Below are 15,975 nucleotides of genomic sequence, written 5' to 3' on the forward strand. Positions count from 1 at the left end.
TCACCTCTACATATCAACTTATATTAATTACATTGCAGTCAATTACCACAGTAACTACGGAAGAAAGATCCAATACGGCTGGATTCAGATCAAGAGTCTTTTCGGATAAGAGCAGGTGCCATCTTAAACAGTTATTTAATTAAACCTGGTTAGTTTTTGGTTAAGACGTATGTTAATCCATAAGAAAGTTTACAAACGAGAGGAGGCCCCATTCAGCCCATCTTGCTCGTTTGGTTGTTAGTAGCTTATTGATCCCAGAACCTCATCAAGCAGCTTCTTGAAGGATCCCAGGGCGTCAGCTTCAACAACATTACTGGGGGTTCCAGACCCTCACAATTCTCTGTGTAAAAAAGTGCCTCCTATTTTCTGTTCTGAATGCCCCTTTACCTAATCTCCATTTGTGACCCCTGGTCCTTGTTTCTTTTTTCAGGTTGAAAAAGTCCCCTGGGTCAACATTGTCAATACCTTTTAGGATTTTGAATGCTTTGATTGCCATGTTAGGTTTTGCATGCTGGTCACAAAAATACAGAAATAAGAAAGTCTTAAATAAGAAAGCCAAGGAGGCTATGACAAGGTTGTATAATGCAGTGATGAGAGAGAACTGCATTCAATTTCATAGAAAAAGGACGAGTGAAGACATAGTGACAGACCATCCACGTGACCTGCATCTCACAGGTCAGACCTGCAGATGGACATTAAAACCTGCAGACCCGCGACAGCCATTGTGCAACCCACAAAATATAACCGATCTGTAAGACTGAAGGTCAATCTTGGCTGGTTCCAGGCCTCAGCGCTCAGCGCAAGACTAGAGTGTGAATAAGCAGATGAAGGTAAAAAGTGGATTAAACTGTTTTAGGTTTATGTAAAAAAAAACTGCAGTTTATCATTATCAGCACCTGATGGTATGTACACTCCATTCCTTGATGGGTTTTCAAGTTGCAAATTAGATCATTTTTAATAAACCCATTTTGTTGTTTTCTTTGATTTTAAATGGAATAATTGAGGTCAGATTAATTAATGTCCAAAACGTCATCATCCGCTACAAACAGTCTGGACAAACTTGGGACCTATAGATACTGGACAGATCAATAAAAAAAAAGTGCTGGAGTTTTAAAATCAAAATCACAAATGCAGGTCTTGACCACCAGGTGTAAACTTACAAATCACAACTAGAAAATGAAGACAGCTGAAGCGCATTTCAATACAGATACACGGTCAGCAGTGCGCTGGGTGAGTTGCAGACTGGTTTTTATGAGGGAGTTCTTTTTTTTTTTTTGTTATGTACAACAGAAGTGATTTATCAAGGATGTGAATGATGAATGAATGCCAGATTACATTCTGCTGCCACAGCACTGTGAATACTGATGTCAGGCAACTGCTTTCATATTATAGGTGCTACTTTTTCACAGATGCATTCGTATTTCTTTCCACAGGATACATCATAAAGGCCAGTTTCACTTAAAAGTGCACAATCTTCCCCAGTCGGGTCCTCTACTTTCCAGTCATCAGGCGGTTTGCCCCAGGATCTGTAAGTAAGAGAGGAATGATGGCACGTCAGAATCAAACCCAACTTCATGCACAATGATGGGGTTGATAGGCATGTATAAAATCGCACTGGCAGACAGGCTGGGCTTCCCTATTAAACACTGAGATACCGAGTACAGTCGACCCTGCTGTTGAAGTTGCTAGTAATAGGGTCCAACAGTCCTTACGTTGTACTCTCATTTAGAGGCGTGTTGTCCAACCAGCGCCAGTCCCCTTCTGTTACCACATCAGTGAGTCCAACCCAGTGGAGTGCATTGATCTGTTGCTTTAAGAATGCCTAAACAGAAAACAAACCAGTTACAAGAGTTCTCCTGGCTGCCAGTGTGTATATATATATATATATATATATATATATATATATATATATATATATATATATACATACATATACACACACTAAGAAGCAAAGAAAACAGCGATGTCAAGTTAAATTTCCTTTTGAGTTATCATACCACAGCCGTTCCTAAATATTTAAATGTTTACCTGAAAAACAGTCAATGCTACATTGTAGAATTTTTTTTATGTCCACCTTTTAAAGACATTCCATTTTCACCATCAGCGAATTATCAAACAAAACAAAAGCAGACAGATGTATTTGTAATTATTTTTTTTTAAACAAATACAACAGGTGTATCCATATAGAATGCAGAGATCAACGACGTCATGACTTCCAGAACTTGATCTGAGCCCCTCACTTTGTTAACAGGACTGCAGTACCTGCTCCTGTGAGCTCTGTATAGTCACCAGGTCTCCCCCAGCAGAAATGCAGGCATCCCGGCTTGAATTCCAGGTCAGTTTGTCCAGTGAGAAGTAGTAACACATGTCATTGAACAGCACCCAGTTCTTTGGACACATGTTACAACCGTTCTCTGAAATAAAAAAAAACGTATCTATTAGTTGTAGATATCTGTAGCTTCATTAACATGCTGTCTGTAAATCGGGCAATTTTCAGGGGGAGGGGGGGATTCAATTGTGACTATATTGACATCAAAGCAGAAACTTGACATTTTTTTTCAACTGCCCCAATGAAACAAATCTGTATTTATCTACTTTTATTTCCTAAAAAGAACACAAGAAATTCAAGGCCAAGAAAAGGCCATTCGGCCCATCTCGCTTGCTTTGAGGCCAGCGGGGTATGTTAGCACTCAGAGGAGAGGAAAAACTAAAACCACTAACCAGGCCCGTCCATCCTCCAGGCGGCTAGCTAGAGGTCTTATTGTGGTCACAAAGAGGGTTATACAATACTGTTTATGATGGCATACAGTCTTCTCTTGAAGGATCCGTGAGTCTCTGTTTCAACAGCTGTCCTGCAGCCTGTTCCAATGGTTCACAGCCCTTTCTGTGACAAAGCTCCCATCGGACCCAACTGCCCTCTCTAACATACTTACTCTTCCAGTCTGCAACAGTTTTGCTCAGGTTGTGGTGCTCTGCAGTTATCTGATCCAGGCTGAAGCTGGTTTCATGGTAGTCTTTACGTGTTCTGAAGTCTGAGAGAAAAAGGCAACTTAACGGAAGATACAAATCAGAGTTTATGACTCCCTGCATGAAGTGAGGGGTGGACTAAAACATTGGCATGGCAAGATCAACTCAAGAGACAACAAGAAAGCAATCCTGTTCATCTTGTCTTACTAAGGCATTAGCCAAAACCCTTGTCTACATTTTCTTGAGCACGCACAGCATGTCATGCAAGGGATAACACACAATAGGGCGTGGGTCCTGTTGCATTAACATAGGGCGGTGGTTGGGTTGGAGGCAGGAAGCAGAGTTAACGGAACACAACCCACAAGCCCTGGAGAGTGTTATCCCGCTTAGAAAACATACACAATAATACATAGAAAAAAAACTTTTATTTTTAAACGAACAATATTATTGTATATTCTTCCGCTTTGGGGGAAAAATAGTCCAGCAGACACGGTTCAACTGGAGTTTTTCAACATTTATAAAACCAATAATACAATACTATTTTATCCCAGCCGGCATCAAAATAATTAAATTTAGCTCTCTGTCCAGCTACTTCCCTCAAATGCCTGAAGCTAGTTAAAACGAGAGTACACGTAACCCAGAACGTGCTAGACCCGGGGGAAGGGCAAAATTTAGTTGCAGGCTTTGCAATGCGCTAGGCTGCGACGGGGGGTAACTAGCCAAAACGGCTAAATTAACATTAAAATACGGCCAAAAACTTAGCGAGTGTAAATACAGAAACTGCTTTTAGCAAAAATGATCGAGAAAAACAAGTGATAAGGCACAACAGAGTAGTAACAAAAAACTACACCCAGGCTCTCCGTTGCAAGTTTAATACGTTGTGTATTGATAATTTATTAATCGATCTGTAATTAGACAAAAAATAAATAAAAAGGTTCTGCCGTGCATTAAGCTATATTTAAAACCCCTCAGCAGCCAATCACCGTGCAGCATCAGAACATTCCGTAAATAACTTACCCAACCTTTAAAAACCATTTAAAAAAGTTACATTTTTGCTTCTCAAACCCTATCATGGCGATTAAGGGTGTTAAATTATCTAAGACTATCTTCCCCTAGGTTAGACCAAAGGAGTAAATTGTCTCAAATTTCCTGGGAAAACCAATACTTCAAAAGTTCAAGCATACGAACTTTTAACATATGAGGTGTATCAATTGACAGATGAGGTGTATCAATTGCAGATTATTGAATGCTGAATAGCTAGCTGAGTAAAGTTCTGCAGTTCACAAAGTTACAGAACTGCAGTACACAAAGTTACAGAATGTCATTAATCAGTGAAAAATATTCAAAGGGTTGAATTAAACAAATCTCAGAGCTTCCCAGGTCAGGGTAATGCTCTGTGAACCTGTCTGTAATCAAACCAGTCAGCAGGAAGTCATTGTGATAAAAAAAATTTCAGAAACTCACAAACTCAGCCTACTTTTTTAAATTTACTGAAACATTACCAACACATTTTAAACCAAGTAAGTTTTCATTTAGTTGTCGGGCAAAATCCAGATTTTTGGAGACTAATATACCTAACAATGCTCACCAAAAATAATTAAGAAACGATATCTGTAGGACTGCTTGGTGGTGAGAAATTAAATGTTAAATAACACATTTCATGAAACTGGATTTGTGTGTGTGTGTGTGTAGACATTGCAAGAGACTCAGCACTCCGACCCTATACAATTTTGACTTCATTACCATCCTTGTCCGTTTTTTCAGGGAACACAAAAAAGATACAATGTCAAAAATACATAGCTTAACGGGCTGTGTTTGATAATAAACAGGCTTTCATTTAGATGTACTGTAGTTGGTTTTGTTAAAAACAAAACAAAAAATTACAGTATCTAAAACTGTTTAATGATTAACTGTTTTATATTACAGTAGCTGGTCTCGTTCGCGTTCTTTTGGCTGCATTTTCGTCAGGTGAAACTGAAGGAAGCGCTGTGTAACTGCACAATAAAGACTGCGAGAAAAACAAAACAAAACAAAAACGCAGGCAGTGACGGATATTCAGATCAATTGTAAAATTTAAGGAGATGGGCTTTGTATCAGATAACTGGTGACGCAGTCGGAAATCGCGTGTGACGGGTAAGTGCATTAATTTGTTGCGTATATATTTAATGGGGATTGATTTTATTCTGAAGACAAGGACCGTAAAACGTGACTGACCTGTATCTGAGGAATGATGGCTGACTTACTTTCAAATTCAGATCATCATATCATCAAAACAAACGTGAACAATCCTAAGCACTTTTTAAAATTATTTTTTAAACAGTTCAGTGTACTCACAGAGCACCCCCAGGGCTATATTGACTGCCAGTAGCAGGCAGCTCAGAGCTGCAAGAAGCCACACAGCCCAACCACAGGAAGCTGTTGAAGAATCAGAACTCCTTGATACTGAAAACAAAAGAGAGGAATGAAATACATCGAGACATTTCAGGATCATAGGGGGGCTTCTTGAAAGTGGGGGTCACTAACAAAACAAAATGTCACCAGTGCACCCCCCTCCACGGGCCAGGGAGGTGAAAATCTGATGACCATAGAACAGGATGGAAATAATAACTGCTACAAGAGCCACAATTCACATTTCTATAGCGCCTTTCATAATAATAATAATAATAATAATAATAATAATAATAATAATCTCAAAGCGCTTCACACACAAATCAACAATTAAAGCATTAAATACGGAATTTGATTTTTATATAAAAAAAAGTTTGTAGAAACGAACAATTAAAAGTGTCTAAAAACAAAATTGGAATTTATAACAAAAAAAAAAAAACTAATTGTAAAATGAGAAAAACCTCAGATAAAAATCCAATTTATAAAAATGGAACAATTAAAAACAGCATTCATAAAAAAAAGGCAAAGGATACTGGGAGATCGGTAGTTTAATGAATACAGAATAAGTGATACAGCATTTATTTAAGACTTAGACTAGGGTTGACGGGGTTTTTTTTCGGATTTATTTGCTTTAAGTAGATTTTATTTATCGATTTTTTTTTGTAGTAGTACTGTAGTTGTAGCTCTACAGTACCTCCAAACTGTACATTTTAGGGTGTTTGAAATGTTGGTTTGTGAATTATTATTATTTATTTCTTAGCAGACGCCCTTATCCAGGGCGACTTACAATTGTTACAAGATATCACATTATACAGATATCACACTATTTTACATACAATTACCCATTTATGCAGTTGGGTTTTTACTGGAGCAATCTAGGTAAAGTACCTTGCTCAAGGGTACAACAGCAGTGTCCCCCACTGGGGATTGAACCCACAACCCTCCGATCAGTCCAGAGCCCTAACCACTACTCTACACTGCTGCCCTGAATAGTTAAATACCAAGCTAAATTACTCAATCTTAAATGAATACATTAGTTATCACTGTGGCATCCTCTAAATGTGAACTACATGTGAACTATGGAGTACGCCAGAGAAAAATTCCCCTCACTCATCCCAGTCATTCTTTTCTTTCTTTGATTTCCTCTTTCTGTGTAAGTACAAACACAGTGTTACGTAGGACTACTTTGCTTTTTATAGTGTGTTCAATTGTTAAAGTTCCTGATTGCACCACTAAATAAACCTGCTCTCAGCAGTTCTTAACACAGAGCTCAATTGTCTATTTGGGAACCCACTGCACAGAATCGCTTCTGCAAATATGTTAGTGACTGGGCATGCGCGCTATAACTGCGCGAGACAAGACTTCAGAATACCATTTCAGTGCAGTTTTTTTTTTTTTTTTACATCTTTCCTCCATTTATGCGCCACAGAATCGGAGGCAAGCCCCATTCGCGCTGTGATCAGAATACAGCCCTAAGATTTTTAGTTTATAGACAATAGATTTTTAGATGTTTGAGTTAATAAAAAGTTTTTAAAACATAATGTCTTTTCCTTGAGAAACTATATAAAATAAAATAAGCTTTTATTTTTATTGTTTTACCTAATGACACACATCCAATTTTCATTAATCTATTAATTGCTATTTCCTAAAATTGCACACAGCTTTGTAGTTTTCCATATACTTAACGAAAATCTGACAAATTGAAAACATTGGACATTTCAAAATCCAACATTAAATACTAGACTGTAAGACCGAGTGTTTAACTTTAAAACACTTATTTGTCTAACTTATCATTCTAATTTAGGATTTAAACACCCTGTGATGTTTATTTTGTAAACTCTTGGACGTGTTTGTAACTTTTTTTAAGCATTTGTAAGCGTTTATAGCAGCGCTGGTGTTTAAAATCGAAACATTAAACTTGGCAAAAGCGGCACAGATTAAACACGTAACGTTTAACAATTATCCGAAATAATTGTTTAGTCCCAAATGACTAAACACCAGTGTGACACCTGATGACGTATAAACACTGCTGTTTAGGAACAGAACGTTTCTATTATACTATACACACATGCCATTTAGATATTAGACGCGTCACACGTTCTTTGCTTTTACAGTGCACTGTACTACGATTATGGCTTCCGGTAGACTTTTACGATATAATTTATGTAGTTTCTTTGATTACAAGATGTTAAATAAAATACCTAAATTATCTTCATATAGTTTTTTTTGTTTGTTTTTTTTGTTTTGTTAATAATTTCTCAATCCTAAAATTCTAGCTGATGCTAAACTTTTGGCCCGAGCTGTACATTTCTGACCAAAATACACAAAATACATGAAAAATCAACAAAAGAGAAGTCAGGACATTTCAAGAGGATGTGGTTCATCGTGGCAAGATTGAAACAGCTCATGAAGTTACAGATGACTGGGGCAGCAGTGTGGAGTAGTGGTTAGGGCTCTGAACTCTTGAGCCCTAAGATGGACAGCACTTAAACCAATGAATTGGTTTAACACCAGCATATGGAAAGACAAGCATCACCCAACACTCCTGGAACCTGACATTCTTAATAAGGTGAATGTGAATAGCAAGCTTCTTGACAGCTGGATAGGCAGCTCTTCAGACACTGTACGTGGGGAATTGAGTCTGCCTCCACTGTATGACAATATTAATAATTGGGGAGCCAGGTTCATGAAAAATCACATTGTTAGTTGGATGGGGAAATGTAAATGCACATGTAAATAATTATATTATGTGAAGACTGTTTTAGACTACCAATAATCTGTATAATAATTAGAACTAATGGTAGCACATGCTAAACTGGAAAATGCTGCAATCTCACTGTTGGGTAGATTGTCTATGGAAAGTTCCCAGCCCAGAATAAAGAAAAGGAGACTCCCACTCTCTAAACTAGGAGGCCTATCCTTGCCTCTTCTTGAGAAATATTTTTTCAGCTGCAAGGCTAAATTCGGTCCAATACTGGACTTTCAAATATGTTAATGACTGTTTGCCCACATCATGAAATCATTTGGAAAACAATCTGACTATTCACATCTCCTAACTGGTCCCAAAGAAAAGTGTTTAAACATTTACAATAATATGTCTGACAATGCTTTTTAAAAAAATGATTATTTGAAACCGGAGAACATATCAGTCCACAAAAATAGATGCAACTAACAAGGCCTTGATGTCACAAATTCACTGTTAGGAAGAACATCCATCCTGATAATAAGAACAATAAAATAATAATAATAATAATAATAATAATAATGGTCATCATAATAATAATAATGGTCATCATAATCTTTGTTAGATAGCGTCTTTCATTATAAGGATCTTAAAGCTCTTCTTAAGAAAAAGCCATAAAAAAAGACCATGCAACTGCAGATTGCAAATAAAAACTAATAGCCAAACACTTGTACCCTTTTTACATGCAATATAGTATCACAGATCACTGAAATAAGAAACAAGCAAACATTACAAATCGGACAACATAGCAGATCACAAATAAAAAATAACTTGACACAATGTATGCAATATAATAAAGAACAGAAGGGTTTATATTATAATCTAGTACAAACAGGTGTGCAGTGTCTTATTAAACACTGATATGATATTAAAATAACTTTCACTATATTATAAGCTTTCACAATTATTTTCAGCAAATCAAGAGATCTTGCTAGGAATGCAGCGTTGGTGGCTGCACGAAGACAGCTTTGGCTCTCCCAGGCAGGAGTGCTGGATGGATACAGCTTTGCTGGATCACCCCAGGTCACACTTTTGGTCCGGCGGTAGACGAAATGCTACAGCAGTCGCAGCGTGCAAGGGAATCCACCAGGGAGTTGGTGCACCTTCTGCCAAAACGCCCACCGCCACCACGCAAGCCTGCAGCACAGTGGCACCCAAGGCCACAGCTGCAGAAGAAACAGGCAGACCCGTCCAGAGACAGCCTGCTACCGCTTTCCACGGGGGCAGGCATGCTTTTAAACGCCCTTTGCCTAGACAAGAGACACAGGCTGCGCCGCAGTCAAAGGACCAGCACCAGCCCCAGGACATTGCTGTCACAAGCCCATGGCTCATCTTAATGTTTTTTTTTTATTTATACTTATTTTTTTCAGTATGGAACATTACTGTGACACAAACGGTCCTAGCTTGCAATTGGGTTGTATGCCATGTCCTTGCGACAGCTTGGGCATACTCACCCATTGTTAATATTCCCTACTTGAAAAGGAATGTTAGGTTATTATCATAATCCTGGTTCCCTGAACTAGGAATGTTAACAATTAACTTCGGGGTTGTGGTATTGATGGTCGCAGTCTTGAAAGAAAAAGGCATTGCTGGGGGGGTCTGCTATTTTGTGGTTGTGGGGCGGAGCTGCAGCACCAGCAACCTGCTCTAGTGAGAGTCTTTGGTATAGAGTTTTCAGCTCGGGTGTCTGGGGTTAATACCATTTTTTTTTTTTTTTTTTTTTACAGATCTGGACAAAAGTTTTGCATCACCCTGTAGAATTAACTCATTTTGCTTCATAAAGTCGAATAAAACCTGCTGAATAATGTTATGTTAACATATTGAATTACATACCACTTTTGTATTTTTCCATATACTTAAATAATAATTTATTTATATATTTTTTTAATGTGACATTTCAAAATCTAACATGAAATACTGTACCACTATGGCTTCCGGTACACTTTTTTTTACGATATCATTTAGTAATTTCTTTGATTACATGATGTTAAATAAAAGATCTAAATTCTGTTCAGTTTTTTTTTTTGTTGTTAGATGTCTCAATCCTAAAATTTTAGGTGATCCTTTGGCCATAGCTGTACATTTCTGACCAAAATATGTAAAATACATGAAAAATCAAGAAAAGAGAACAAAGGCAGGACATTTCAAGAGGATGTGGTTCATAGTGACAGCAATGAAACAGCTCATGTGGTTACAGATGATAACTCACTGCTGGGAGGGGGGGGGGGGGGGGGGGGGCTCATTAAGTCTGTCTATTTTCAGAAGCACATAAGAATTTACAAACGCCAAAAAATGTGTTTCTTAATAACACCACCACACGCATTTGTTCATTGTTTAGATTCAGTGTGGAGTCTCCTTTATCACAAAACAAACACTTCACCACAATGTCTGGACTGTGTTTGTGTGTAAATGATTAACAAATCTATTTCATGTCGTTTTCAGTACCATATTCTACACAGCTGAAGAGCTTTTGCTTGAAACATACTGAAATATTTTAATCATTTAAACTCTTTGTGTACATCAATTTTATTTTTTTATCATGAACCTTCATTTTTGTACACTGCAGTTCAACCTTCACTGATATATGCAAAACTAACAATAAATAATCTTGTAATCGTGCATTAGATTTCACTGTAAAACATCTCAACCCATCATTTGTAGACGTTTAACAGCGGTCTCAAAATACAGGTTTGTTAATCAGACGCTCACAGAGACTTGAACTGAACATTTGCTAAAACACAGCAATGATAATAGCTCTGCTCTGACTGGCTAGCCTCAACAAGTGTGCAATCTTACTGGTTGCCTACAATCTCTCAGCCAGCACGCAATACCTGCACAAGGACGGACAGCACTTACCCTTTTGCTGTGCCTCGGGTCTCTGGGCTCGTGGCTGCTTGATGGCCATGTTCTCGTATATATGATCTGAGGGCTTGTCAGCCATCTCCATAGCTACTGCTTCGTGAGAAGTGGCAGAACTGACTGAGATAGAGGAAGTGCTGGCTCTTGTATTAATGATGCACGCTGAAGGGCATGGGCTGCAGCAGTATCTCTCAAATTAAAACATTTAAACCACATGGATGGCTTGCACTGTACCACCTACTTAGACCATTACCTTGGTGCTAAATTGGGGTCTGGTTCAACCCTAGTTATTTTATTACATTTTATTAAACCTTTATTTTACTAGAAAATCACTTTGAGATTAAAACCTCTTTTATTTTCAAGTGAGACCTAGGCAAGAAAGGTAGCAGCAGTACAATAAAACATATTTACAATACAAACATATAATTACAAAAATAAAATACATTTAAAACAGACATGTCATACTCAATACAATAAACAATCAGTGAAATCCATAAGTGACAAGGGTAATAAACTACTTATTATTCGTTTATTTAGCAGACGCCTTTATCCAAGGCGACTTAGAGAGACTAGGGTGTGTGAACTATGCATCAGCTGCAGAGTCACTTACAACATCTCACCTGAAAGACGGAGCACAAGGAGGTGAAGTGACTTGCTCAGGGTCACACAATGAGGCAGTGGCTAAAAACAAGCATAACTCTCACGTAGATAATCATGCAGCTTACTCTTGAATTGAAAAGTTATTTGGGACTGCAAGTTTAGACTGTAATTTATTCCAAGACCACTGAGCAAAATAAGCAAATGATCTTTTAGCAACCTCAGTACGCACTTTAGGAACTGTAAAATACAGAAGTGAGTTAAACCATTATCATTAAATTGGTCTAAATTAAACCCTATTCCATCGTACCAAACACTTGAATTGGTTGGACATACGGAAAGACAAGCATCACCCAACACTCCTGGAACCTTAATAAGGTGAATGTGAATAGCAAGCTTCATGACAGCTAGATAGGCAGCTCTTCAGATACTGTACATGGGGAATTGAGACAGCCTCCACTATATCCTCTCCACTGGGGGTTTCATCACCAGCGTGGGAATAATAAGAGATACCCGGCCCATGACATTAGAACTTACTGACTGCTCTGAAGCAAATGCGTTTTGACTTCAGGGTTCAGTTTCAATTCCCTAGTTTATCTCGCTCTAGAGGCATCGGCTGGATTCCACAAAGATCCTTCTTTACTGGAGGGTTTGTTTCTTCAACAAGGAGAGCAGGAACAGGGTGAACAACAGGAAACACTTTGCGCTTTCACTTCCTCCAGAACGTTTAGCACTTCCTCTTTCTCCTCATCCAATGGCCAGGATTAAAACGTTAGGGTCTGTCTCGCTGTCTGCATACAGACTTGCACCAGGAGCATTACTATGATTTATTTCTTAGCAGACACCCTTATCCAGGGTGACTTATAATTGTTACAAGATATCACATTATTTTTACATACAATTACCCATTTATACAGCTGGGTTTTTACTGGAGCAATCTAGGTAAAGTAACTTGATCAAGGGTACAGCAGCAGTGTCCCCCACCTGCGATTGAACCCACAACCCTCCGGTCAAGAGTCCTAACCACTACTCCACACTGAATTGAGAGCTAATTCAACACATTACCAGTGAAGAAAAACATGTTCACAATTGAAGAAATGACAAGACAGACATTTTTCAATCATTCTTTTTCAATGTTGTTATGGTACACTTCTTTTATTTCTTAATTTATTAAAGTTAACATTTTTATAAAAAAAAACAATAAGAAACAAACACCAAAAGGCACACACTGAACATTTTTTGTCTAAAAGAATTTATGATCTTATAGATTTAAAAACTTATGACCCTTTGATCTGTATTTTTGTTCACATTTTCTGGGATTTTGTCTGATATCTGTTAAATATTTGATTGAATAGACATTATTTATATATATATATATATATGAATGAGAGAGAGAGAGAGAGAGAGAGAGAGAGAGAGAGAGAGAGAGAGAGAGACACAACCAACCATTCTGTTTAAAATGTAAACTTTGTGTGGACACCCATTCTTTATTTTTTTCATCAATGTACACTGCAGTTATACACACGCATATATATGGGTCATTCTACAGAAAGGGGACAAATTGGGGTTGCAAAACAACCAGAATGAAACAAGAAATAATGTTAACGGCCTAAACACAAACTCAGCTGAGCTGACATTTGTATCTTTGTTCAAATTTGTTTTAGCACATAAATCTGTCGTTACTGTAACAACTAAAAACGGCTGTATAAAGAATATACAGCACATTGATTAGGCATTATGACATTACACATATTAGTGAAAATATTTTCAAAAAAGATACACTTTACTTAACAAATAAAAGGAGTTGTTTAGTTTTTGCACTTGCATCAGGTTTTGTACTGATATTTAATTAAATATGTTAGCAGCATTTTATATAGAACCCACACCCCTTTGCTAGCATAACCTCCACTCGTGCAGTTGTATTTACTACAATAACTATTGTTACGGTAATGTCAAAGACTTAAAATAAATATTTAAATACCTTTTATAATGACACTGCCCATTTTTTTAAATTAGAAATCGTAAAACTTTAAACCCCATGAAAGCATGTCACACACACCTTAAATAACAAATGAGGGCTCAAAACTTATGTAAGCACTACATTTTTTTTTTTTTTTTTAAATAAAAACACAACATCAATTCTTTTCAAAGAGATTAAAGTACTGACTGGGACTAACTGGTGATGATCGGTATAGCACTGCTGAGTAAAGCACCCATGTCTTCATTTGTCAGACGTCTTTATCCCAGGTGACTCACACAGGTGTTACAGGGCAGCGCAGGGTTACAATGCAAGCTTCACATTTAAACACAGTGTAGTTTACAGTAAGTGCAAATAAGAATACCACTAAAATACAATGCGAGACAGGAAGCAGCAACTTAAGATTACAACAAGTTAGATCTACAATGATGGAGTGCAGTCGTGCAAGGATAGTGCATTAGCTGTGTCTAGTCTGTCAGACAGCGTGCGTAACCTCAACTCACTGTCTGTCTCTTGTCAGTCAGCCTGTCAGTTTGGCATGTGTCTACTTTTTTTTCGGGAAGTCCTGCAGTTGGGAGAGAACGTCCCCTGTGGTCAGAGTTGTGACCTTCAGCCAATGAGGCATGACGCCTTACAATTTGGTGTAACCAGTCTCAGCCCACTGATGAGAGAAGGGGGGTGTTTGAGGAGCGGAGGAAATCTGTTCTACGGGTGATAAATATGATGTGAGAAGTGACAGCCTCACGGTTTGAATTCTTGATTGTTACTATTATTAAAATGTATGTATTAATATTGTATTATGTAACTTTGTTTTTTTAAGAATGGTTTAATTTAGTTATATATATATATATATATATATATATAATTTCTTTTGCAATTTGTACAGAACTGAACATAATTGTGTTTGCTCATGAGTGCGGGAGTGTGTCTGTTTCTAGTGACTGTTCTGTTTTCACACAAAGAAAATTAATCCAGAAGATGGCGTCCTGTTATATTCACACTGAAATGCATAAAAATAAAGAAAGGTGAATTTAACCCATTAATACCAAATGCATTTCTTTGAGGGGAAGAAAAAATTCAGCACAAAAGCAGTGGTGTGTTTTTTTTAGGTATCATTTGATGCATTAACTTTTGCAATGAACAATTGACACCAATTGCCATTACATCATAAACATAAGGATAAAATGAAATAGTTACACTTTAGCACGTCACCTTAGTTTTGCATTAACACTGAAACTCTAATTACATTTTCTATTGCCGCACCTGTACAGTACACAGAATACAGCGTGTGTCTCCAGTTATAGTTGAAATCTAATTTTCACCAGTTTAGTTTCCCCCCGGGAGGGGAGTGCACCGTTCCTGGAGGTACTGCAATACCAGGTCGATGCGTGGAGTGGACGGAGCAAGCCCCTCTTCCATCTCCCAGTTCCAAAAATCAATTTAATATATGGTCCCCAGATAGGGGACGTATCAGATATTAAACTGATAAGAACAGATACTACACTTGATCTTAGCCAAAAGGCCGAGAAGCGATGCTGAGCTGCCCTCGAGACGAGGGCCCCCCCTCCGCTCACTCCTTCACCAGTTAAGGTGGGAGGGACGTATGCAAGTATTTCAACACAGGAACAAAGCCACACACAGCAACGCATGTTATATTAACTTGTAAAGCTGGAGTGTGCTTTAGTTTTTAAACAGGACTTTATTCGGAGCTAAATCAACCCAGCATTCCAAACAGCATAAACACGCCTCCCTATTATTGCATCACAAATACATGCGCAAAGCTGCTGCATGAAGGCAATGTTAACCACGGCACTACAGTGCCACCCGGTGGACACACTGTGAGCTACAGAAAGCATGTATTTAGCACAAGCTATACTTATATAATTGTATACAATACATTTAGACAACGTTTGCAGTTAAAATTAGAGCAAGTTATCATAATATAGTTGAAGAGAATTGAGGTAGAGGTCAGTTAATGCTCTAGAAATTACAAAGCAGCCTGTCCTCTATTACAACACTGGCACTTAATGGGTTATTTTGAAGTAAACTTAATTCTGCATCATCCTTTAAAGATCACAGAAACTGGGTCAAATCAGCCATAAATCAAATCAGCCACACATCAGGGGTGTCCAGTATCAGTCCTGGAGGGCAATACTCCACTCCAGGTTTAACAGGCAAAGGAGATAATTAACTACAGGGTCTGGGTTGGTTCAATTAAACAATTTAGAACATGGTTTGGAACAAATACCAGGAGTCAAAGTGCTACATTCGGAGAAGAAATGATCTAGGGGCAAAGTCGGGCAATAATCAAATTAATTAACTTGCAGAAATTGAAATTAAACTTCACTAAAACAGCTCTTCACAGAGCAATTGACATTACAAGGTGCAAAAATTGCTGTGGCGCCATCTGTTGGATGCAACAAGATATTGCAGCTTAATGCTT

At 37.9% G+C, this 15,975-nt stretch overlaps 1 protein-coding gene and 1 non-coding gene across 3 annotated transcripts; both read right to left on the minus strand.

The window, feature by feature from the left end:
• Nucleotides 1-20: 20 nt before the first annotated feature.
• LOC117970179 (CD209 antigen-like protein E) lies at nt 21-11,081 on the minus strand. Of its 2 annotated transcripts, XM_034918036.2 has the most exons (6): nt 10,955-11,081; nt 5,302-5,409; nt 2,934-3,032; nt 2,263-2,414; nt 1,713-1,822; nt 21-1,526 (listed from the first exon to the last, which is right to left on the minus strand). In XM_034918036.2, the coding sequence occupies exons 1-6, from the start codon at nt 11,043-11,045 to the stop codon at nt 1,382-1,384; spliced, it is 705 nt and encodes a 234-aa protein (XP_034773927.2). In that variant the 5' UTR covers nt 11,046-11,081; the 3' UTR covers nt 21-1,381. The 2 variants fall into 2 exon arrangements, with proteins under 2 accessions (XP_034773927.2, XP_058872017.1); XM_059016034.1 differs by lacking the exon at nt 5,302-5,409 and having other exon boundaries at nt 10,955-11,080.
• Nucleotides 11,082-14,875: 3,794 nt separating this feature from the next.
• On the minus strand, nt 14,876-15,066 carry LOC117970177 (U2 spliceosomal RNA). The gene has a single exon (XR_004662763.1). It is a non-coding gene; the product is annotated as a U2 spliceosomal RNA (small nuclear RNA).
• Between the last annotated feature and the right edge of the window lie 909 nt (nt 15,067-15,975).

The sequence above is a fragment of the Acipenser ruthenus genome, chromosome 51 (genome assembly GCF_902713425.1).
Source record: "Acipenser ruthenus chromosome 51, fAciRut3.2 maternal haplotype, whole genome shotgun sequence".
Classification (NCBI taxonomy): Eukaryota; Metazoa; Chordata; class Actinopteri; order Acipenseriformes; family Acipenseridae; genus Acipenser; species Acipenser ruthenus.